The sequence below is a fragment of the Mustela putorius genome, unplaced genomic scaffold, assembly GCF_011764305.1.
Source record: "Mustela putorius furo isolate JIRA1106 unplaced genomic scaffold, ASM1176430v1.1 tig00003867_pilon_pilon_pilon, whole genome shotgun sequence".
Classification (NCBI taxonomy): Eukaryota; Metazoa; Chordata; class Mammalia; order Carnivora; family Mustelidae; genus Mustela; species Mustela putorius.
The window spans coordinates 26015001-26039055 of record NW_025422019.1 but is presented as its reverse complement, the minus strand read 5'-3'; the positions used below and the strand labels follow the sequence as shown (position 1 = coordinate 26039055).

At 43.4% G+C, this 24055-nt stretch overlaps 1 protein-coding gene and 1 long non-coding RNA gene across 8 annotated transcripts in view; one reads left to right on the top strand and one right to left on the bottom strand.

Moving 5' to 3' along the window:
- Nucleotides 1-16353: 16353 nt before the first annotated feature.
- Nucleotides 16354-18209, bottom strand: LOC123387926. Its single transcript, XR_006602424.1, has 3 exons — nt 18120-18209; nt 16583-16873; nt 16354-16478 (listed from the first exon to the last, which is right to left on the bottom strand). It is a non-coding gene; the product is annotated as an uncharacterized LOC123387926 (long non-coding RNA).
- The window catches only part of ZEB2 (zinc finger E-box binding homeobox 2), a 134745-nt gene continuing 127267 nt past the window's right edge, over nt 16578-24055 (top strand). For 3 of the 7 annotated variants that reach the window (XM_045066538.1, XM_045066533.1, XM_013059061.2), the window contains exon 1: nt 19293-19434. In XM_045066538.1, coding sequence (XP_044922473.1) covers nt 19362-19434 — 73 coding nt within the window. In that variant the 5' untranslated portion in view covers nt 19293-19361. Of the gene's footprint in view, nt 16754-18276; nt 18401-18876; nt 19100-19292; nt 19435-24055 lie in introns of those variants that run through there. The other 4 variants (XM_045066534.1, XM_045066535.1, XM_045066537.1 and 1 more) reach the window with 4 other exon arrangements.

The following is a 24055-nucleotide window of genomic DNA, read 5'->3' as shown; positions in this document are numbered from 1 at the left end:
AGCAGCTGACTAGGGTCCTATTTCCACTGAAACAGAACCCCCAGAAATTCAGAGCTACTGCCTCATACTTGGCAAGAACTACCGCCCACCAGAATGAGCCCTGGATATTAGGTCAGCCTCTCGTGAGCTTTAAGCATCAAAGTCCTCTAGCTATTGTCATTGGAACACTGGCCTCCCTCCCTGAAACTGACTCTAGGCTTTCTCCTCTCTCCCTCCCAGCCTGCTCTGAGGTCCCAACATGCCTTTAGCCCCGCCTGGAAAGTTATAACATGTCACAGGTGATTTAAACTAATTTCAGTGGTGGTTAATGGATTTCAAAGACCTGACCTTTTGTGCATTAGGAAGATCTACTCTTGCCTTTACTTTATTTTGTAGCTATCATTTGGCTGGATGGGTCTGTTGTCTATATTCCCAATAGCACTCATCACGCACAGTCTGTCTTCCTCACCAGCCTGCAAAGATCAGGTTTGTCTTGATCACTGCTGTATCCTTTTTCTCCTACCAACACATAGTAGGCAATTGGTAAGCATTTGCTGAATGAATAACTATGTAATACATGTGTGTAATTGTCAAGCAATTCATTAGTTTAGGAAATGAAGTGCCTGTCTTGTATTTGAATTTATTAATTAGCTCATAATCCTCAACTGACACATTTCAACTTTAACGTATTTACACATAAGGACATACTTTGTAAAACTAACCAATTTCAAAGGGTAGGTAGGGAGATGATTACAAATATCTTTGCATTTAGTCATTGCTTCATAGGCTATACAGAATTTATTTTGTATTACTGGCCTCTCAAGAGTGACTCAAAGCACAAATAAATAATGTGTTTTTATCTACCATCCTAACTTATGTGAAATTTTTCTCCCCTCAGAAGAGTATCTGCCAAATTTGCTTTATAAAATTCTAAGTAGACAGAAGTAAAAGTCTCTTGCTGGAAGTAGCATTTTCATTCAACAACAGAACTATAATAAATATGCCTTTTCTTGGGCTTCACATTTATTAGGGAAAAAAATCCTAGAAACTTACAGGTAAGATATATTGAGATGGTCTCATTATGTTTAGTTAAAACTAAGTATTTTATGACTTTATGACAAAAGGAAGAAATTATTTTTAAATGTTTATGATCCATATAGGATCACTCAATATGATCCCTGCTGCCCCAACTCCTCCATCTTAAATAAACCAAAATAGTTTTCCAATTTTGCTCCCAAACTACTCTCTTAAACAACTCTGTTTCTTATTTGGTGTCTTTATGTGCTGAAAGACAAGTAACAAACCAGCTATGGACGAGAAAAGAAAAAATTTCTTCAGGATGCTTTCTTAAAACCAAGACTCCCTTTCTAACATGTACACATAAATGTACATTTATGCATCAGGACTAATCTGAGTCACAGGATAGAGTTCAATTTGCCTTTAACGGTGGCCCCCTGTGACTCTGAGCCAGTCCTCTCAACACCCTGTTTCCTCATCTGTCACAGAAGAATACTAAAATTTGCTCTTTGCCAGTTTCACAAAGATGCTTCCATATCTGAAACATACTTGGGACTTCCAAAATGGGTTTGATTATTTTGTCTTACTCCATCAAAATCTTAATTTCCTGCTTTTCCAAATTGGGCATAATAATATCTGCCAACCTTGAAAGTTTATTGTAAGGATCAAGTGAAGATAATACATATGTAAAAGCTTTGAAATTTGAAAATGTTTTACATGTGAAAGTTATTTTTATTTGAATACTTTTGCAAATGCATGTCTAAACTAAATATAAGTTATTCAAAACTACTATGAGACCTTTCCAACTTTTGGGTCCCCTATTAATATGAAGTGCAGGAAGACTAGAGTGCTCCCGCAGCTAAATGCATTGTCTGAAGAACACGTGTGTGCCTGTAGTTCTTTGTCCAGTGGTGAAAATTAACCTGTACCATGACATTCACGTTCACTTCAAAATGTATTTTTAAGTGTCCACCATGTGCCAGATACTTTGAGTTGAGGCTATGTCTTAGCTTGGGCTGTTACAACAAAATACCACAGACTGCGTGGCTTAAACAATAGACATTTAATTCTTAGAGCTCTGAAACCCGGGAATTCTAAGATCAAGGTGTCAGGGAATTCACTTCCTGGCAAGAACTGGCTTCCTAGCTTATAAATGGCCACCACTTGCTGGGGGCTCATGTGCCCTTCCCCTCACACATGTGCAGAAGGAGAGCGAGCTCTCAGTGTTCTTCTGCTTACAAGGGTATTAATCCCACCGTGGGCACCCTGCCCTTATGAACTCATCTCAACCTAATTACCTCCCAAATGTCCTACCACCACGCACCGTCACATTGGGAGTTAGGCCTTCAATAAACGAATTCTGGGAGATACAACATTCAGCCCATAATAGGGCATAAAGATGAAAATGACAGTGTCCCTACTTCCTGGGACTCTCTACTGTGTTGAGAGTAGACATATAAAGGAAGGAGAGCCGTGCAGGATGCCAAGTGCCATGAGGACACAGGGGAGCCAGCCCCAGATTTCCAGGAGGAGAGGACATGTGAGCTGAGTTAGAGAATGTACACAGAAGTCAGCCAAATGGAGGGATAGCAGAGAATATTCCCAGTTAATAGCATAGGCAACATCCCTAACATTGGGAATAATGCAGGGTTTTTTTAGGGGAAAATACAAACTGTAGTATGAAAGTGTAATGTGCCATGAAGATTGGCAGGAGAGGACACGTTCCACCTCCGAGGGCCTCGTGTGCTTGGCTAAAGAACCCGTGATTTACGGCCCTGGCCCTGTGCCTCTCACACTGCAGTATTCAAACCGGGGGAGCAGGCAGGACTAACTTGGCCCGCCGACTTAGAGTCTCAGTTTTACCCACAGCTGTAAAAGAGAAGCAAAGTTTAAATTGCTAAATATAAGTACTAATTAATAAGTATAAATATGAAAACAGCCGTCCTCAGGGTTCCATCTTTGGGATTAGGTGACTTTGTGAAGCACCACAGTGATGTCATGTGGAAACAGCCGACGGGTTTTAGGCTCAGCAGCGCCACAGTCAGATATGTTCCGCATCACTCGTTGACTCTGGTCATGGTGTGGAGAATGGACGTGAGGGAGAAAAGACAGGGAACAGGAAAGCGAGTGGGGAGGTGGGCCCAGCCTTCCAGGAAAGAGATGATGAGTCCCTGAGTGGGGCAGGAATGTCGGTATGGAGGATTTGGGCAATGTGAGCACATCTGAGAAACTCGAGGAGGTAAGGATTTAATAACATTGGCTGGGTGATGACGTATGGATTTTTTTAAAAAAGAGAGAAGTCAAAAGTCACCTCAGAATTTGGGCTTGGGACTGGATGGACAGTTGTGCCCTTCAGCAAGCGGTAAAATATGGAAGAACGTGACAAGTTAGAAAATTATGACTTCAACTCTGACCACGTATATTTCTACATACCCATGAAAATCCAGCTGAAGATGCTCAGAATTCATCCTGATAGTCTTCTCTGATTCTCCTGTGAAAAACCACAAACATTTGCAAGGTGGTCAGAATTAGTGGGGCATTTGGCGTTATCTCCTTCCCCACTTCTGGTGGCCATCTCTAGAGTTCCTGGGGGACCGAGGCTCAGATGCATGTCAACACCTACAACTGAGTAGTGACTGCCTGAGTGTGGTATCCTTAGAGAAGCACCAACCAATTCTGTAGAGTTCCCTGGTTTCTAACCTTTTCAATAAAACACCATGTGTCACTGACATAATGACTACTTGTAAATAAGTAGCCTAGGAGAAAAACCCTTATCATATCCTCCACCAGTCCCTTAGCCTCCTGTGTCCCTATTTCTGAACTTTATTTCACCTCCAACAACTTCATTTCCAATCCAGCTCCTGGCTTCCCAATTAGAATAAAACAAATACTGATCTCAGGTGGGGAATAAGCATCAGAAACAGATGAACTCATAAGACAAAAATCTTATGTCTCTGTCCTCCTGTTTTCATGCAAATGTCCCCAGTAATTAAATCAAGAAAAGAAAATGTAGCAAAAACATATCAGCCAAATGGTTTCAAAATTTCAAAAGAAGCTGTAAATATGGTCCTTTTTAGAAGATCAGGTTCTAACTAGAGTATGAGAAAGGGTAACAGTTGTTCTGATGAAGCAGTTTTTAAATTCTTGTCAGTGATTTAAAGAGAGATAACTGATGTATGTTGAAGAAGCTGGCAAGATTTTTAAATAGTTCGGACGCTACAGGGAGCATTTTTTTTTCCTTAAAGCAATGTACTCAGAAGTGTTGGCAAGATTTTATTTGAACGTAGCAGTGCTTATGTGAGGAAGTTATTTTGAATTACCCTAGTATAAATATGTATGACTTTATTTGTATTGAAAATTTCCTTTGCAAGTGAGTGACTGAGAGACTGTTATATCTCTATTGCTTGGTAAATGATTTTGGTATTTCATTTTGGAAATAAAATCTTATACTTGGAATTCAAAAATAATGTCAGAATCCTGTTTATGACCACAGGTGATTTTTGCACCTACATTAATATCTTTTGATTCTTATTTGTCATGTGGAACAAATGGCACCTGTTGTCTTAGCCTGGCTTCCTTTCTGCAGTATTCACGTATGCATGCATTCATTCATTCAACAGACATACTTCCACACCTCTCAGCCACCAAACTCCACTCAAGGCACTGAACATACAATAATGGTATTGAACTGCCTTCCTTACAATATTTCAGGTCAACATTCTGTTTGCTCTGGGTAGGTTTCTGCAATATAGTGGAAATTTCTAATCTTCCTTTTAATTAGCTTATTATTTATTTATTTATTTATTAAATTTTATTTATTTGACAGGCAGAGATCACAAGTAGGCAGAGAGGCAGGGAGAGAAAGAGAGGAGAAAGCAGGCTCCCTGCTGAGCAGAGAGCCAGATGTGGGACTCTATCCCAGGACCCTGGGATCATGACCCAAGCCAAAGGCAGAGGCTTTAACCCACTGAGCCACCCAGGTGCCCCTTATAGCTTATTATTTAAAAGTTAAGCCTGTTGAAGACTGTGGACAAGGCTATCTTTCGATAGGTTTCCCTCTGAAAAGGGAGCACCAAAAGAAAGGTAAGGAGTGGTGAAGGCCCTGAGAAATAGGACCCGAAGCAGAGGGAAGAAGAGAGAAGGAAGGGTACAGGAGAAAGAAAGCATTGTAAATAGGGCTCACACTTTTCACCTCAAGACCTTTGAGCAACCAGTTACTATTCTACATGAAAATGAAACTGCTGGCAAGAGAATCATCTAGACCATTGGTTGATGGAGACTGCTCATTTACTTAAAGGAGAAACAAAACGCGGCTTCTCATCTTTTCATTTTCTTTCTTTAGCTGTTGTGTGGTCTTAGCAGGCGAAGAGATCATTTATCCTAAACTGCAAATTCACACTTGCCTTTGTAAGCAAACCGTACTTGTATTAGTCCGGTCCATTTTCTCCTTATGCTTTCTTTCTTTTTTCAGGAAAAAACTCTTATTAAAATTTAATACATTTACATAAAAGTCAACCATGGAAAGACTCATCAGAGTCATTGAAAGAGAAAGACAAATATATATACACATAGTTCTGCATATGTTTATTTATTTTAGGCCAGGTGTAAAACTGATACAGAGGAAGAGGAATAAGACAGTTTATGTTAAATAATGTAACTGGGTACATAACTTGATAAAAAGGAGGTGTGTGTGTCTGAGTCCCTAAGTTCATATCCCTGCCTGATATCTTCATTTATCCTCATTCTTATCCAAATCACTACAAGTGTGAAATGAGAGATCACTTTATTTCCCTTTAAAGCTTCTTAATGAACGTCAGATTTTACAAAAAAACAACAAATATTTATGATATAATAGACACTGTTCTAGGGGATTGGGAAACATGCATCAATGATTGATCACCTTCCTTTGTCAAATAAATTACTATTTAGAGATCCTAAATGAAGCAATGATTAAAAATTTCCAGGTGATGGTACTTTGCTTCAATATCATAAAACACATTGCTTTGTTCCAAAACCAAAGTTCAAAGTGATTGCAAATGCAAGCGTACTTCACCCAGTCCTGAATATTTCCCTCAGCCACACAAGAACCCTTCCTAGTAGAAGCAGAACTTCAATAGAGATCGTCTCTACCTAAGGACCATGCAAATGATCGTAAATACTGTTTCGATATTCTATATAATTTGTAGATGATGGTAGGTAACACTATACCTCAGGATCATGCTGATTTCTCTAAACTGAAATTCTAAATATTTGTTAGATAGATAAATTAAGCTTTAAGGGGCGCCTGGGTGGCTCAGTGGGTTAAAGCCTCTGCCTTCGGCTCAGGTCATGATCCCAGGGTCATGGGATCGAGCCCCGCATCGGGCTCTCTGCTCAGCGGGTAGCCTGCTTCCTCATCTCTCTCTGCCTGCTTCTCTGCCTACTTGTGATCTCTGTCTGTCAAATAAATAAATAAAATCTTTAAAAAAAAAAATTAAGCTTTAAAAGAGTGAGGTTTTAATTTTTCCTTCTTGTTTTGAAAGGCCAAGATTTTTTGTGCACATTCACTTTTGTTCTGTCCCTCTTGTCTAGAAGGGTCCAGACATACCCAAGAACAATTAGGTAAGCTAGTTGTCCTCAGCCCAGAAGAATTACCCTTTTGCCCCAGGGGCCATACTTATTGTTCCACAACAGTCAAGGAAAAACCTAATAGGAACAGATTTCTTGTGTGTATGTAGCGAAGTTAGTTCCAGAGAGAGAGAGAAAGAAGCCTGGATCGTACTGTGGTAGAACCATCGGACCAATATGCTCCCTGTGTCCACAGCCCAGTCCTCCCCTGACGCCCTCCTTTCTAGGGCATAGGGTAGAAAAGTCACATACACAGTAGATCATGCCAGGGCCTGCTGACCAACCCCACTCCCAAATTTGCTGGCAGGAGAGTGAAGCAATATCTGTGCTATACACATAGTCTTACTTTTTTATTTATTTTTTTTTAAGTAGATGTTTCAGCACTCAACTTGAGGGCGAGGAAGAAGATACTGCAGGCCAAAGTTCTCAGTGCCCTTCTATCCCTTCTACCCCTTCCACGAGTCCTTCAATGCTCTAAGATTTGGGTAGGAGTAGGGGAAGAGCTTTGGACAGTGCTAAGATCCTCTTCCTTTCACTTTGAGCTAATGGGATCTTTGACACTTTCTGACCACACTAAGCAAGCTACAAGACTGCCCCCTCCCTTGCCACGTCACATGGGGAGAATGACACGGGAAAATACCATTGTCTTACAATTACAAATGCACATGTGAAATATATAATCTTACAGGCTAGTATCATGGTGTTTGTTATCGTGAAAACACGAACACCCCACACACACCTTTTCTACTACAAATTCAAAAAATTCCATGGTATTTTTCTTTTCTCTCTCTCTTTTTTTTTTTTTTTTAAGATTTTATTTATTTATTAGAAAGAAAGCATGCATGTGAGCAGCAGTGAGGGACAGAGGGAAAGGGAGAGAGAGAATCCCAACCAGACTCCAGGTCCAGCCTGGAGCCTGATGTGGGGCTCGATCCCATGACCCCAAGATCATGACCTGAGTAGAACTAAATAGTCAGATGCTTAACTAACTGAGCTACTCAGGTACCTCTCCTGGTACCTCCTATTTTTCTAATTTTGTTATCAGTAAGCATTGATGCCTGTATAATGAAAGAACCAGTTAAATAATTCCTAGTAGAATCATAAAATAAATAATAATAATAATTAAAATAATAAAATTAAAAACTAAAACACATGCTACATCTACACTACTTTTTTATAATTTAACTTCGTATATTTTTCAGATAATTCATGGGAAGGAATTCCTACTTATCAATACATGTATCCTGTATCAGACATTTTACATATGTTGTTATATTTTTTCATCACAATCAGCTAAAACCTAAGTTTTCTCTTGCCCTTTTTTTTTTAAAGTAATCTCTATGCCCAACGTGGGGTTCAAATTCACAACCCCAAGATTAAGAGTTACATGTTTTACCTACTAAGTCAGCCAGGCACCTTTCTTTCGCTCATTTTTAAAATGAGGTTCATAAGAGTTTAATATCTTGTCCTCAATACACAATTAATACACACAAAGCAGGGAATCAAGCCCAATTCATCTAATTCCCAAATCTGTATCTTTGCCATTGTAATAGGCTATCATTGAGGAGACTATAAAGAATCTAGTGTCAAATACATCCAGTTTGCAGTCAACAGGCAATAAAAGAATTATATAAGAAATAAGAACTATTGGGGTGCTTGAGTGGCTCAGTGGGTTAAGGCCTCTGCCTTCGGCTTGGGTCACGATCCCGGCATCCTGGGATCGAGCCCCGCATCGGGCTCTCTGCCTGCTCCTCCTTTCTCTCTCTGCCTACTTGTGATCTCTGTCTGTCAAATAAATAAATAAATAAATCTTTAAAAAGAAAAGAAAGAAAGAAGAAGTATTCCCAGATATGCCTGTATCATGATCTTCATCACTAATTTGTCCTGTGCTTGGGCCCAACACTGGAGCCAGGGTTAGTGAGGAGGAAACTGTACATAGGAGCCTTTCTGGAGCCGAGGGTCCTGGAGAGAAGACTGAATTGACCTGTGAAGCCACAGGCAACAAAGCTAGAGAAAGAATTCAGCCTGAGCATTTGACTTCAGTCAATGTCGTAACTAGATAAATGAGCCTAAGTATTAGGTCCAAGAGGCAAAATAAGCCGTACATGGAAAAACAAACGCTAACACAATCATCCAGCAAGACTGGAAGTGGAACATGATAGAGTGTGCAGAGTGGGTAGACACAAGTGGTTCGGAAGGATATCTGCGAAAGGTGAGATGATTGTGGATAACCTGTGCATGTGGTGTTGGCCATGAAGGTGGCCCTGACAGATTCAAAGTCCTACATAGAACCAGACACTTGACTTCTAGAGAAAGTCATCAATTCTCCCTAGGTCAGCTCTAAAACTGTCAGGCCTAGAGAAGCAGTTTTGTTGTTGTTGTTGTTATTTTCTTAGCTACTATTATGGCATAGTATTGTGATTATCATATTGTGATTATCATGGAGAAGAACATTTTTGAGAGGAAGGTTTTTATATTTAAATACCTGAAACAACTCTGACAACCAAAAATCACCCCCCTGGAATGGTGCAAAATTAGAACTGAGTAGAGCACAAAGTTTATAATTTTGACCTTTTAACAGAATGAGGACTATTACAGAAGACCACAAAGCAGTATGAAGTTATTTCCAGGTCACCAGACAATCTGTAGGTACAAACAATTGCTGGTTCCATTTCCCTTTAAAAAGGGAAAAGAAAAAGGTACAGGCCACTCTGAGCCCCCAGGCTGATGTCCAAATGGCCCTTTTGGTGGTTTTGACCTACAAGGAGTTTGGAAGGAATTCTCTGAGAAAGGAAACAATTAGGGGACACTTGGAGTGTTTTGAGGAGTCAAAGAAAACAACAACAAAGAGCCATCAGTATTGGGATTAAAAATCACAATAGTTTTTTTCCCCTTAGCATTTGCATCGATTTTTCAGCTTTTGCACCAAAAAGAAAATCTGGTCTTGTGGATGTTTAAGAGACTAGGGATTTCATTTTCCATTTAATAAACTGATTTTCTCCGCCACTATAGGTACTTGGAATTAGCACAAACCCCAGGATAACTACAATTCCAAAAGGGAATGTTCAGTTCATTATGAATGGTCTTACAGCAAATAATGCTCTGACAGCCAAATTCCTGGTCTCCAAATTTGTAAATTTGCCTTTTTTTCTCACAATTCTTACTCAAGACTGCTTCTGAGCTTTTGCACATTTAACCCTTATACTCAAAGACAGTATGTTACTAAACAACATGAGAAACTTCAAGTTTATACACTTGGATTAAAAGAAGTCTGATATTTATAACCAAATTATGACCATCTTGAATACAATAAATTAACTGCTGAATGAACATAATAAAGAAATACTGTATTTATTCTCACATCGATGGCTATGCATCCCTTGAACAGGTCTAAAGAATCATAAACTAGCTATAAATCTTATGATGTTTTCCATTTTATTTCTTCACTTAATGACAAGGCATTCATTTCTCAATACAAAAATTATGAATGATACTAAAGTTAAATAGTTGTTTTTAGTAGTCAAAATTAATTTATACTATCTCTAATTGATCTGTATGTTCCGTGTTATTTTTTCAACTTTCCATTATAACAATAAAGCTATATTGTAATGACATTTCATGTATTAACTTCATTTAATTCCCGATAAAAACCCTAAGGAATGAACACTATTAGCATATTCACATTGTTGATAAGCAAACAAGTTTAGAGTTAGTTGCCTGTAATCATACAGGTAGTAATCTGCACTGCTAGCATCAGAAATAGATCCTTCAGACTTCAACTGACACAGGGGCATTAAGATTCCACGGACATATTTGCATGATCATTTTTAAAGGACTTTAAATCAGACTATATATTAATAAGTAAAAAAATGAAAAATTACCTTAAGTACCATGTCTTATTTGTCAATTATCTCAGTGTTCCACTTTTTGACCTGTATAAATAGACATAACCAAAAAATTCAATGATCAAATTCCAATAAGAAAAATATGGTGCATAATCAGTGCTTATCTCTGCATTTGGAGAGGAGAGTGAACTGATTTTACACAGGGTATTGTTTTTCCTAATTAACTAGTTTTGTCACATATTTGTATGTTATTGCTACATAAGTGGTTTACAAATTGTTAAGTTTTATGGCTATCTAGAAAGAATACTACAACTTAATAAACTTACACAAATGCTAAAAAGAAATTTTACATTAAAATGTTACTTTGTTTCTTTGTCCTAAGAGAATGATTAAAAAAAAAAAACACAGCTAAAATCAAGCATTAGATATGCAAATATGTGTTCAGATCAGAGATACCAAAATTATTCAAATGATTAATTATTCATCATAAAATGTCAATTAATAATTATGAAGCATAAAAGGCATCTTTCTAATGCATCTTTATTTTTCTTGGCCTAAAAAGCAGCTTAATATACATGTTCAATTGACTTCTAACAAGTTCTAAAAATGCAACAAAGTAAACAAATTGTAAACAAGTGCAAACTCTGAATTTCAATAAGTGAACACAAATGTGCTCAAAAATGAATGAAAGGCAAAAAAATAAGGAAAACAAAAACATAGCCACATTCATGACATAAGCAGCCCCGTGTTCACTCACCTGCTAGGTAATGGGGCAACCTGGCCAAGAAACCAACCCAAGGACTCAAGTTGTGAATTTGTTTAGCAAGTACAAATAAACTTGTTTCTCTCTGAAGTGAGGGTGCTTTAGGAATTTTTTATGCTTTCTGAATAAACATTAAAAGATAAATCAGTTTCAGTTTCTTTAAATTACCTATCGTAATTTCTAAAGTCTGTTAAGTACTGCCAAAGTTTCATTATAAATGAGAATTTTTTCACATTGTTTTACTTATAAATTATTTCTCTTTTTCAAGTATTATTATTTTTTTCCAGGAAGATTGTATCTTTTAAAAAAAATCAGTTTGAGCTGATATGATTCAGGATAAGAAACCATTTGATTACTAAGATATTGATTTATATTTATTTTTATGATTTACTTTTCACTGACACCTGGTGAACTTGCTCTCTGATGACCCAGGGAGTTATTTTAGTTAAGGCGTCCCTGACCTCCTGCTGGTAGATTAATTACATATTAAACACTGTGTTTTCAAAACTAAATGATAAATCTGGACACATAAAGGAGGCACAAAAGAATCAGAGCGAGAGCAAGAGCCAGAGAGAGAGGGGATGCTAAGAAACAAAACAAGAGATTGCAAAAAGAAGATAATCAGATAAAAAGAAAGGAGAATGTAGAAAATGCAATTGGAAAAGAATTTCAAGAAAATAAGGATAAAGGACAGGGAGGGCTGACAGGAGGGCAAGAGGGAGGGAGGAAAGGAAGGATTTTTGGTTTCTAATTCCCTGGCGAAGCTGCTGGCGTCCGCGCCCTTAACGCCACAGCCTTCCAAGTTGAGGCGAAAGCCACCTCCTCGGGCCTGCGTCGCATCCAACTTACTCCAAGTTTTCTGGTGACTCCTACAGGGCCCCTTTCCGTCCCCGCCCCCCCCTCCCCTGGAGAGATTGACAGTCGCGTGGAGGAGGCTTTTCCAGGCACAGCCTTTCTCATGGTAATCAGCCCCCAGCATCACCTCCCGGCTGCGGCCGCTCCCGCTCCTTGCGCAGCTCGCGGACCCCGGGGACCGGAAACAGGGCGGCGGGCGGGGAGCAGGCTAGCTAGCGACCCAGGTCAGCTGACCCGGCGGCGGGGCGGGGGTCGCGGGGTTCCCGGGAGGGTACGGGTCTGGGGAGGGCGGGCGAGCGGGCGAGCGGGCGGGGACCGACACCCCCCCCCACGTGCTCCTCCGCCTGTGCGGCGGGGCCTTACCCTGAGATCGAATGGAGGGACCGAAGCTGGGGGCGTGGGGGACCGAGCGCGCCGAGAATTGGGGGCGACAAGCAGACCTGTTTTGCATCAATAAATTAAGACGCTCATTTGAGTCCTGAAGTTTGCTGGATCCTTTCAGGGAAGACGTTGGCAAAAGCACTGAAGCCCAGATTCAGCCTTAACTTCACAAAATAAAGGAAAATAAAATAAAAAGAACCCCTCAGCTGGCCGCCCTGCTGGGGCCAGGTGACGTGCGTGATTCCACAGCCCGCGGGCCTCACAGCAGGGATGTTAGGGTCGGTCTGAGGTTCTCTAGTCCTGTTTTGATTTTGTTTAAGAGGGTTTCTCAGAGAGATGCTCCTGATTTTTTTTTTTTTTAAATAGATTTTCCCCTCCTATCCTAGGCTCAACTCCGAATGGATTGGATTGCAAGTTTGCACGTGAGAAAACCGTTTGGCTTGACTTGGACCCCTGCCGCCCCCCACCCCCTCCACACACACTCCAATCCAGGGGTCTCCCTTATCACCCTTTGCTTGCAACTCTAAAAGAAGTTGCCCACCTCCTGCGTAACAACACAGGGTTGAAATAATTCCTCTAGATGAAAGATCAATTCCGTTTCAAAACGAGAATACGTTTTCTTTTTTTTTTTTTTATTTTCTCCACATGGTACAAAATAAACAAAATTTGCTATAAAAAAATATTCATTAGCTGGGCCAAATTCGAATTCCTTCCACAGCCTGCGTGTTCAAGGGCAGAAACATTGTATCTCTTCGGGCTTCTGGGCCGGGGAGCGGAGCTGGGGGCTGGCGCGAGGGGTGGGGGAAGGGGGGGGCGAACTGCTGTGAAAGTTGGGGAAATTGACAGATTGAGAGGTGAATTGGGGGACAGGCACCAGATCCTGGCTGAAGGAAATTGGAAAACAAAAGTGCATCTTCTCACCCTGCCTGGGTGGAGGGAATCCTGAGGGAGGCAGTTTATTTTACTGAAAGAAATCCTAAAGAATTTTTTTTCTCCCTCCAATGTCGATGGCAATATCATTTCAGATTTACTTGTATCTGTTGTTTTAATCCCCTTCGTCTGCGCTAATCTCGAAATGGATTATTAATGGGAAAGAAAGATCGGGAAGGAGCGATTCATTTGCAGGACTTGTTTTTGCTGTGTGAGGAGCCGAAAGCACCAGTCCTCTCTCGACTTTTCCCTGCGCCCTGCGCTTATACATCCCGCTGATCCCACGATCCTCATTGTCCCCGACCTGGCCTTCGGACTAAGGGAGTGTTCGGAACAAATTTATATTCGGCTTCCTCCGATCTCACCGCCTCTGCGTTGGTGGGAACTCTTGGTCAAATGAGGACTAGAGTGCCAGGGGCGTGCCAGGCAGGGGCGGGGGGCAACCTACGTGCGCGCTCACCCCTCTCAGAGACCGTTCCCTTGCCATCATCCAAACATACACCTTAATGGGAACCTGAAAGATTGCTTTTTTTTTTTTAACCCCAAATCAAATACTCGAAAGTCGGAACTCCCAGTCCTAAGTGTTGGGGCTGCCTCCTGCCACTTCAACAATTACTGAGCCCAGAGCAATCAGATGATTAGGTGTTTTTAATGGAAATACTCGAGTCTCTCTCTCTCTCTCTCTCTCTCCCCAGCCAGATCCTAAGTAACCTGACACTAATATACATAATAAAGACAAGTGATTTGTTAGCCCTTCCCTTGGACCCTTTGACCTGAGGTTTTGCTAAGAGTGTCTGCGACTGGAACCATCATCCAATGACTACCTGGGCTAATGCAGTGAGTGGGATCTTGACTGGAATCAGTCTTTGCAATGAATGGAATCCTTCTTCCTTGGGAATGGAAGTGGGGATACTGAAAAGCAAACTTCTAGAGAAAGCTGGATTCCATTTTTTTTTTAATAAAAAGGAGGGGAAAGTGGGAAGAGGACGAAAAAAGGACATTAACAATAGAGAGAAATCTCAGAGGAGGAATTTGATAAATCATACATAGATTTAGTATGTACTATTACAAGTAATGTAAAACATAATATTTAAAATATGTCTGGCCCATATTGGAAATCATTAATTTTCCTTTTTTTATAATTAACTTTTAGACTGATGATCTTGAATGCGCCTCTTCTATAGGTAAATTATCTGTAATGGGGTGGGGAAGAAGATTAATTTATCTAGTTATTCTCATTGTATTACTCAAGTTGGGAGAGAGGTGAGTCTGTAAACAACTGTGAAATTTTACTTGCTTGCAACTTAAAGTAAGAAGTGGCTGTGGTCATGCTGGATAGCTTTTGCGCCCCCCCCCCCATACAAAATACAAAGACATGCACCTCTGGGAGTGTGGATGTGACTACCCCTGTGGTGGCTTTCCCCTCCTCTGAGTACAATTGCAAGTGACTCCTGAATTCAAAGTCTTGCTTTAGGCACACATTCAAAGCACAATTCAAAGCAGTTTATCTTAATATAAGTAAAAGTCTGGTGTTGGATCAGGGTATTATTTGTTTCAGATTTCATCAGACTGAAAACAGGGGGCTGTGACACTAACAATATTAAAGCAGAAAAGCTGGCGTGAGGTTGTTTAGTCCTCTTTAACACCTCCACCTTTACCTTTGCTAGAAGTCCAAAGGCTGTGTGGGACTAGAAGTTTGTGTTCTGAGGTTCTCAAGCACTTTCACTCTTCAAAAAAAAAAAAAAAAGTCTCACAGTTCTTTAAGAAATTGAGCCTGAACCATTGGAGGCTAAGAGATTTCTTCCTTTTCCGATAAATGCCTGTGCTCAGCATCCTCAAATTTGGCTGTCTTTATTTACTTCTATATTAGTTCCAATTACGTGCAGTGTAAACCAGCTTTTTGATTAACAAAACAGCAGAGCATTGGTTAAGAACACTTAAACTTCAAAAAAAATTCCCCTGGGAAGTGGGCTCTGAATTGGTTAATAATGTGCAGTACTTGCTAAATTGCTGACTTCCAGATGTGGAAAATATCTTTCTTGTTTAGGACCTATGTAACCTGATTGGATTACGACAGAAGCGTCACGTTGGAAGCTTTTGAGTGATTATTTAATTAACCATACAGTAGAAAGCTGTATTCTCCAGGAAATCCCTTCCATATTTACATAACCAATCCCTTCAGAGCAAAGGTGGAGTCTTTTCTTTTTAATTTTACTTTAATTGCAATATCAAAAAAATATATATCCCAAAACTTAGACCCCATACCGTTTAATATTATGCTCTTCCTTCCCTGCTAAGTTCCTCTATGGCCTTTCTCCTTTTCCTCCTACACACACTCCCTCAGTTTGTAGTGAGGTCTCCGTGAGATGTAGAGGGATTCAGAGATCAGTCAACCCAGTGCTCTATGTTAATTTACTTAGAGACCCTTTTTTTAAATGCCAAACTACTTTTTAGTATTGGGATCTAATCCAGAAATTCACCATACACACACCCCAACACACACACCCTAAGAGGCAATTCACATGCAGTTTTTTTTTTATTATTTTTTTTCCTGGCTCTGCCATCTAAAAAGAAAAAAAATAAATAAATAAGAAAAAGGGCAAAGAATTTAGTTCCAGAAGACGTGCTGAGAAATCCACACAACTTAATGTGCATCTCAAATCTGGTCATTAGAAATATCTGTATAAGAAGAGGCGATCAGGATTGAGGACCCGGGATCTTTCCCTTTAACTTTCGCCCCTAAGAGTTCTCCAGTTCTGTGAATGGTGTGCACCGTTTTCCGCCCTGTACTCTGTAGGATTTAGTGATGAGGATAATGATGCCAAAGGCTTGACGGGGGGGGGGGGGGGGGGCGTGGAGAGAAGGGAGGGAGGGAGGGAGGGAGGGAGGCGAGAGGGAGGGAGAGAGGAAGGGAGGGAGGTGGAATTTCATTTCTTCCACTAAAGCGTTTGCGGAGACTTCAAGGTATAATCTATCCCAGATCCTTTCCCAGAGAGAAACTTGGCGATCACGTTTTCACATGATGCTCACGCTCAGGGCGCTTCAATTATCCCTCCCCACAAAGATAGGTGGCGCGTGTTTCAGGGTCTCTCCTCTCTCTCCTACAGAAAAGAAAAAGAAAAAAATGTCATTAGAAGAGGCGTAACACGTCAGTCCGTCCCCAGGTTTGTGTTTCCTGGAGTGGCCGAAAGAGATCAGTTCTAACCTGCTCCGCAGGAATAACGGTCCTGCCTCCCGACACTCTTGGCGAGGTTTTGTACAGTTTGCTCCGGGAGCTGTTTCTTCGCTTCCACCTTTTTCTCCCCCACACTTCGCGGCTTCTTCATGCTTTTTCTTCTCACCATTTCTGGCCAAAACTACAAACAAGACTTCGCAGGTAGGTTTTTTTTCCCCTTTTCTCTCTTTTTATTCCTTTTTGGTATGGTCATCCCCCACCGTCCTTTTATGATTTTTCTCCTTTTAAGTGGGGATGTGAGTCTGAAGTGAGAAGGAGTGTCTGTGGGCAGGAATTTCAGGTGGGTTTAGCTCCTTTATGGCAAGCTTTTCCCAAGAGTGACTTCTTCGATTTCTCTGGCACTCCCGCTCTCTCTCCTTCCTTTTCTCTCCTTTTTCCTCACCTAGATAATTTGCCCTGTACCTGTCCATTCAGGTAACCAAAGGTGCCCTTTGCTACCTAGCCTAGGAAAAGTTTTATTGAGAACTACATGATGGAATGAAAACTCTTCAAGAGGAGAGATTCTGCTCTATTTTTGCATCTAGTTCCAATTCATTGTATTCAGCAATTAAAACTTGGCAAATACCTGTTAATAATTACAAAACTTGATCGATACAAACCTACCAAATTCAGGGGCAAGTCTTTCTCTTAGATATGGCAGTGCATCCTCTCCCACAGGAGAAGGCTGTTTTCTAAGCAGAAAGTTGCCTGTTTTTGTCTGCTTAGCGAGTTTCATTTCTTTATTTTATTCTTTGTGTGTGTATGTATGTGAAGTAACACCTCACTTCTGTGATGATAAATAAAGAAGTGAAAGTCCTCATGGAACTTGAGTCGTTTACCAAAGTGTGTGTGTGGGGGGGGTCACTACAGCTGGGAAGAAAGCTGCTGTCAGGATATCAGAGTTTTAAATTGAGGGTAACTTTTGAAATTGTATTTTAAATGGCAAAGTCTTATAGACATGGATTTAACAGGACACACATGCACACACATATCCCATTCCATACTTTGGCACTGAAAAGTCGAGAGAGATAGCTGGAGTTCCCAGGAACAGTGATGTGCCCGGCTAACATGAATGTGTTTATCTTTCACCTACTTATATATTTTACATGCTCCCCCTATAATGATGACGGCAAGATTACTAACTCCAGAGTTAGAAATAACAGGCAAAGATAAAGTTTACAGCACAAATGCCCTGTCTCTCCCTCACACGCACACATGCTCATAAAACTAGCAGCTTACTTTATTAAACATGTATTTATATGCAATCGTGTGTAAGTCTCAGCATGAATACAGACAGGCCAGCTGTTTCATCCCAGACACTTGTGTGACCATTTCCTTATTTCAGGATTTTTCCCAACAATTTCCAATCAATAGGAGAGCCAAGAAATGACAAAATGTGTCAAACTTAAAAGTCACCCACTATGCTTAGGTTAAATTCAAGGTGCTTTCTAAATCATCCACTTCCCCTTCTCTACGCACAGCACTCCCCCCCACCCCTCTCAGCAAATGTGTGGAAACTGATACTCACTTTCCAGGTTTTCTGCAAAGCTTCTAGCACAGGAGACAATAGGTGCGGGGCGTGGGGACTGAGTGTGCTCGGCAGAGAAAGGGTTAATGGCCCTTGTGTTACAGTTTGCATCTGTTACATCTTTTATAGCCCCTGTTTAAACTAATCCTCGAGGCACAGCATCTTCCCAACCTCCACCGAGTTTCGGGATTCTCCTCCTCTCCTGCCTGCCTCCGAGGTTCCCCTTCTCCAAGTTTTGACAGTTTCAGCTGAAAAAATGCAGCGCCTCTCTCGATTTTTAGGTACAAAAGTTTGGAAGCCAGAAAGGATACGATCATTTAGTACAGCTTAAAAGTGTTGCCGTAGCGGTTGGACTTTCTCTTTCCTTTCTTGAGGGGATAAAAAAATTTTTTTCTACTAGAACTATTTAAGGGAACCAGTGTAAGGGAGCATGTGTGTGAATGAGGTGGGGGAAAATACTTAAGTAAATATTGTCAAAGTGGAGGGGGGGTGGGGGGGGGGTGGGAAGCGACAGTGTCCAAAGAGGCTTATAATTATACTTCTTATTTCGGCGTGAAACGGGAAATCTTAATTTGGGGGCGGGGGACGGGGGGGGGGGAGGTAGAGACAGTGCCTCGATAAACTCCGAAAGGGGAGGGGAGGGGGCGCGGGGCGAGTGGGCTTCCTATAATTACTATTATCAATTTGCCCGAGTGTGCTTCATCGGGGGCTGTTTCGCGTTGTTTGTTTGTTTGTTTCCTCTGGGGAATGGGGTTGTGGGGGGGGGGTGCGACAAGATGAGAGTGAAAGAAAGCCTCGCCTCACCCCAAGTTCCCGAGCCGGGCTGAGCACTTTTCCGCGGAAAGGGTCCGCCTAGCCCTGAGTCAAGCAGCCTTACTGTACCGCTGTGTGCATTCCCTCATACGGTCAGGAGTTATGACTCATTTTGAAGATGTAATTCTTGTCTCTCTGATCCCCTCGCGGGTGCAACACACCAAACAGTAACAAACACAAAGCGCCTCGGGGCCAAGGCTGGGGGGTAGGGGGCGGGGAGGGGGCCGCCGAAGTTTCGCTTTGGCGTTGGGGGGCGCGGATGGGTGCTCGCCGGGGCCCTGGCCCGGCTCCCCTGGGCGGCCCGCGCGCGTTTCAATGGGCGCGGGCGATGCCCACATTGTCGCTGTGTTTGGTTGCTAGATCGAGCCTGCGTGCTGCCGAAGCAGGGCGCCGAGTCCATGCGAACTGCCATCTGATCCGCTCTTATCAATGAAGCAGCCGATCATGGCGGATGGCCCCCGGTGCAAGAGGCGCAAACAAGCCAATCCCAGGAGGAAAAACGGTAAGAAGCGGCCCGAACCAAACTTTTCCGGGCCACTCCGCGGCTCGAGACCCAGGGAGAAGGAGGGGGAAAGGGAAAGGGAACCGAGGCCGCGGCGGCGGCGGCGCCCAAGGGCTCGCGGGCGAGCCTCTCTCCGTGGCCGGCGCCGGAGCCCGGCGCGCGCGGCGACTGGACCCAGGGAGTTGGGGAAGTGCCGGGCAAAGTGAGCGGGGGGCGCCGAGGGGCTCCGAGCGCCGGGGTCCGGCGGGGGCCCCGCGCCCCTACCCCCGCCGCCCCCTTGCGCCCCCGCCTCCGCCCTCCTGCTGCCTCCGCCTCTCGCTCCGCTAGCGCCCGGTCCGCCGGGTCCCCGGCCGGGCTGCGGGAGTGTCCGGCAAGGGTAGGGCGGGGGCCCGGTCGCCAGGTCGTGCAGGGTCCCGGGGCGGGGGCGGGGGTGGCAGAGGAGCTGCGAGGGCGGGAGAGGGGGCCTGGGGCTGTGCCTCCGCAAGGCTTAAAGTTTCTTGCCGGAGTCTCACGGCCGCCGCTCCGTAAGCCAAGTAACGGTCCGCGGGCAGCGGGGCCCGGCCGGGCGCGCCCGGACCCTGGGTGGGAGGGACTCGGCCGGCCCTGCGCGGGTCCGGCAGGGTCCGTGCGGGCTCGGGGGTGGGTGGCTCCTCTCCAGCGGGCTCTAGCCCCACGTCGGGGACTCGAGGGGTTGAAGAGAGCGGGGAGACTTTTCTGGGCAGTTTCTACATGGTCAGGAGGAGCCCGTTATTCAAGCTGAGTCAGGAAGGAGGAAGGAGATGGGGGTGTGAGGGGGACCCACAGACCAGAGGTGGGAGATTAAAAGGGTGACTGTTAATAAGGTCTATCTTGGAGAGAGGCAGAGAAGGGATGAAGGAAAGGAAAGAGAGAAACAGAGAGACAGAGAGAGATCGACCCCCCCCCCAGGTATTACCCCCAAGAAAATCGTGGGAATAAAAGAGAAAAGTGATTGGCAAGAGCGCAGAAGGCGCCTGGGGGAGGGGAGAGAGCTGGGGACCAGAGAGGGTGCTGGGGGGAGCTGACAGAGGATTCTGAGTTTAAAAAGAAAAACCAACCCCCCAAAACAAACAAGCGAACTAGCGCCAGCTCAGACTGGGAAAGGAAACTTCTCGCTCCCCTCGATCTCAGCTTGATCACCCGGCACGGGGCCGCGTTGACGCTCCTGAGCTGGACGTGGGGACGCGGCGCCGGCCCGGCCTCCGGCCTCCGGCAAACCCAGCCCGCACCTCGCGGGGACCGCCCGGCCCACTTGGAGCAACTTTCCTCTAGAGAGGACAATTGTGCGCGCCCCCGGCCTGCCCCGGAGCTGCGCGGCGCAGGGAGGGGGCGGCTGTGGGCGCAGTGTGGGGTTCGGGAGAGAGAGAAAACACAAAGAAGAGAGAATTTTGATTAGAGACAAGTGATGTTTCTCTCTCTGTCTCTCTAGGTTGTGGTGTGTGTGTGTGTGTGTGTGTGTGTGTGTGTGTCTTTTGCTTGTTGTGGTAGAGGTGTCGAGCCATATGGGGGAGTGAAGAGGAATTTTGGTCAGAAACTGTTCGTTACGTTATCCTGCCTTTTCCCTTTGTGCTGCCTTTGATCTATTTGCTTGGCTTAGTATTACAAAAAAGGGGGGGGGGGAGAAAGAAAACAAGTACGATAATATATTCCGAGCTCCTTCCCCAAGATCCAATTGAGGCTGCCTCTTTTTAAGTCAGTCTTTCCTCTCTCTCTCTCTCTCTCTCTCTCTCCCCCCTCTCTCTGTCTCTGTATCTCTGTCTCTCTCTCTCTCTCTTAATTTAATTTTTTTCTTCATTCTGGTATCTGGCATTATTTAAGGTGGTCCTTACACAGGAGACCTCCCCTTCTCCATCTCTGGGTAATTTAGTAGACACTAAAATTATACCTAATGTCCCCCTCTCCTCTCTTGTGTTTCCTCTGTTCCTTTTATTAAATGTTGGTTATTGATTTTCTAAAATCAATGTCTGTTGTGGGGCTTTTTCCCCCCTCTTACAAGTATCTAAAGCACGGTGCTGATCAACTGGATAACAAAAGCTTTGTGTCAAGGAGGCTTTTTTTTTTCTTATGTTAAACAGTCATTTTTTGAGAGAGAGAGAGAGAGAGAGAGAAGAGACCGAGATATAAAGCAAGGTTCCCAGAAGTGTTCTTTTGCAGAAGAGACTGTTTAGAATGTTTGTTTCTGCTTTCCTGCCTCCTCCCACCCCCTTTGGGATTTTGCCACCGATGACCAGCCTGGCCCCGGCAGTGAGGTCAGGCCAGAGCCCAGGTCTGTGGAAATAGAAAGCTCCAAGCTTCCTGGGAACCCTAAGGGGTGGGGTTGGTCGAAAGGGAGGCCTGCTGGGGGCTTCGCAGGTGAAACAGAGTGCCAGGGAGGTGCTCAGCCATGGACACTGCAACCATTTTTCCTCCGCCCAGCCACTAACTTGGGAGAAAGAAGCCTCAACACTCCGAAATGGAAAGTTGAATTGCACATTTTAAGACATTTACCTCAGACCTTGCACACTTAACAGCAAGCCTGTCCGTTGCTTACAGCTTCTCTAACTTTGACTATTACCTGTCTCTTTTTCCAAATAATCTGTGGAAAAACAGGCTGTGAATTGGTTGCTTGTCAGTGCTTTTCTTTAGGTTTAATCTGACTGAGCAATGTCCTGGTTTTGAGAAGCAGGTAGAAGAGTTTTCTTCCCCCTTTTTCATTTTCTTTCTCATCAAGCACATATCCAATGCCTTTCCCTTTGGGGATTGCCAGGATTTATCTGAACTGAGTGGATTTTTCTTCTTTCCTGGATTCATGGAAAAGATGTCACTTTTGAGCTTGTGTCTTTGCTGATAACACTAAATATGATGATGCTTATCAAAATCATATAGAAATTCCTGGAAAGGAATAATGGCAATACTAATCACAGAAGTAAGAAGCTGCAAGGAAAAAAAAAAAAAGATGGTCATCCAGGAAACTAGAATGGCACGTTATATAATTTTAATGAAGTCAACAACGTATATATAGATGAAGGCGACAAGAAGAAAAACATGTAAAGCAGGTGTGTGTGTGTGTGTGTGTGTGTGTTTGAAAGGCTGGTCAAGAATGTGGGTCGAAGATGATGCTGTACACAATTATTAAAAAGCAATGGAGAAGGAGGCAGTTTGAGGGAAATAAATGTGCAAAGAGAGAAACAAGAATCTAAAATCCAGCCTTCAAGATTCTCAGGCCAGCAAGATGCTTGGTAAAGACAGTGCCAGGGCCAAGTTAATCCATAGCTGACAGTCTCCTTTCCCCCACATGGAAAGGATGAAATCTCTTCCCAGAAAGTAAGATGTGCAGGAGGAAAGGGGGAGAGGGGTGAGGGGGAAGGAGGCAAAAAGCAAGTTGCCGGCAGACAAGAATGTGTGTCGGTTTCAAGAAAGTTCAGTCAGATGATCTTCAGTCGCCTGACTCACTTTGTAACACTTTCACTGAAGCTGGAGAGGAGGGGGAATACCCAGCCCCCCTTTTCCATTCCCCTGATTATACCCCACTATCTCCACACAGCCTTGGAGTCAGAAATGAGCACTTGGAGCAGGAGATGCCCGGCTGTTGCCTGCCACTGGCGGCCCAGTTGTAACTTGCAAAGTTTGTTGCTTTAGCCCTTGATTCGGGCTCTGGCTCCTGGGGATGCTCCTGCTTCCCTCCTGCCTCCTGTGGAGCCTGGGAAGATGGGCCAGCCTCCCCAGCCCACTGCCTTCCAGCATCAGCCTCTGAAAAATCGCACATAAACATGCAGGTTGTAACAAAAATCAAATCTGGAGACTGCGTGTTTCAGAAAAGGGAATGAAGTTGTCTTTTTAAATGAAAACTGAGTTAGGAGTGAAGGGGAAAAGGAAATGGAAGAAAGAAAAGTTAAATTTGATTTTTCTTCAAACTTTCAACTAAAGGGTTGGGGATTGTATGGGGGGAGTGGGGAAGATTTTTACAAATGCCTTTGGTCCCTGACTTCTAGTGGTAAAGATGAATTTGGATGTTTTCAGGGCTTTGGACCCTAGGAGAGAAACAATCAGATGAGCAGAAATGATTATCCTTTTTTAAGATAAGCCCTCTCTCCTTACCACTTCCTTAAAGGGAGTGGAGGCGCTGGTGGTGATGCTTAGAGGCAGCAGAGGACGGAGAAGTTGCTTCCGTTTCAGAGATGCTTAAATAAAAAGGAAAAGAAATGCATTCTGCCCCTTCTGAAGGATGTGGCTCCTGCCTCTCCTCTCTGAGAGGTGAAGTTGGGACGGTGCAGCCCAGAGTCAGAGCCCCTTAGTATACACTGAGGCAGGGAAGTTGCCTTCGGATTACACTCGCTTCAGACTTGGTTCTCTTTGCAAGTGGAGAAATCTTTTGCAAGTAGCTCTCTTCATAAAGTTGGTGAGTTTCTAGGGAGCCCGTTTTGCTGATTCTCAAGGCTTTCAGAGGCAGTTTGTGTGGCAGGTACCAGTTCTGAGGGCGCTCCAAAGATATCCATCTCCATCCTTTTCTCTCTGTGGAGATCTTCTGCAAGTTTTGTCACGCTGCACACACACAAGACTGGGGGCTATGTATCTAGACTGATCTATTTGTTTTATTTTGGTTTGGAAAAACTAAGTCAATTGA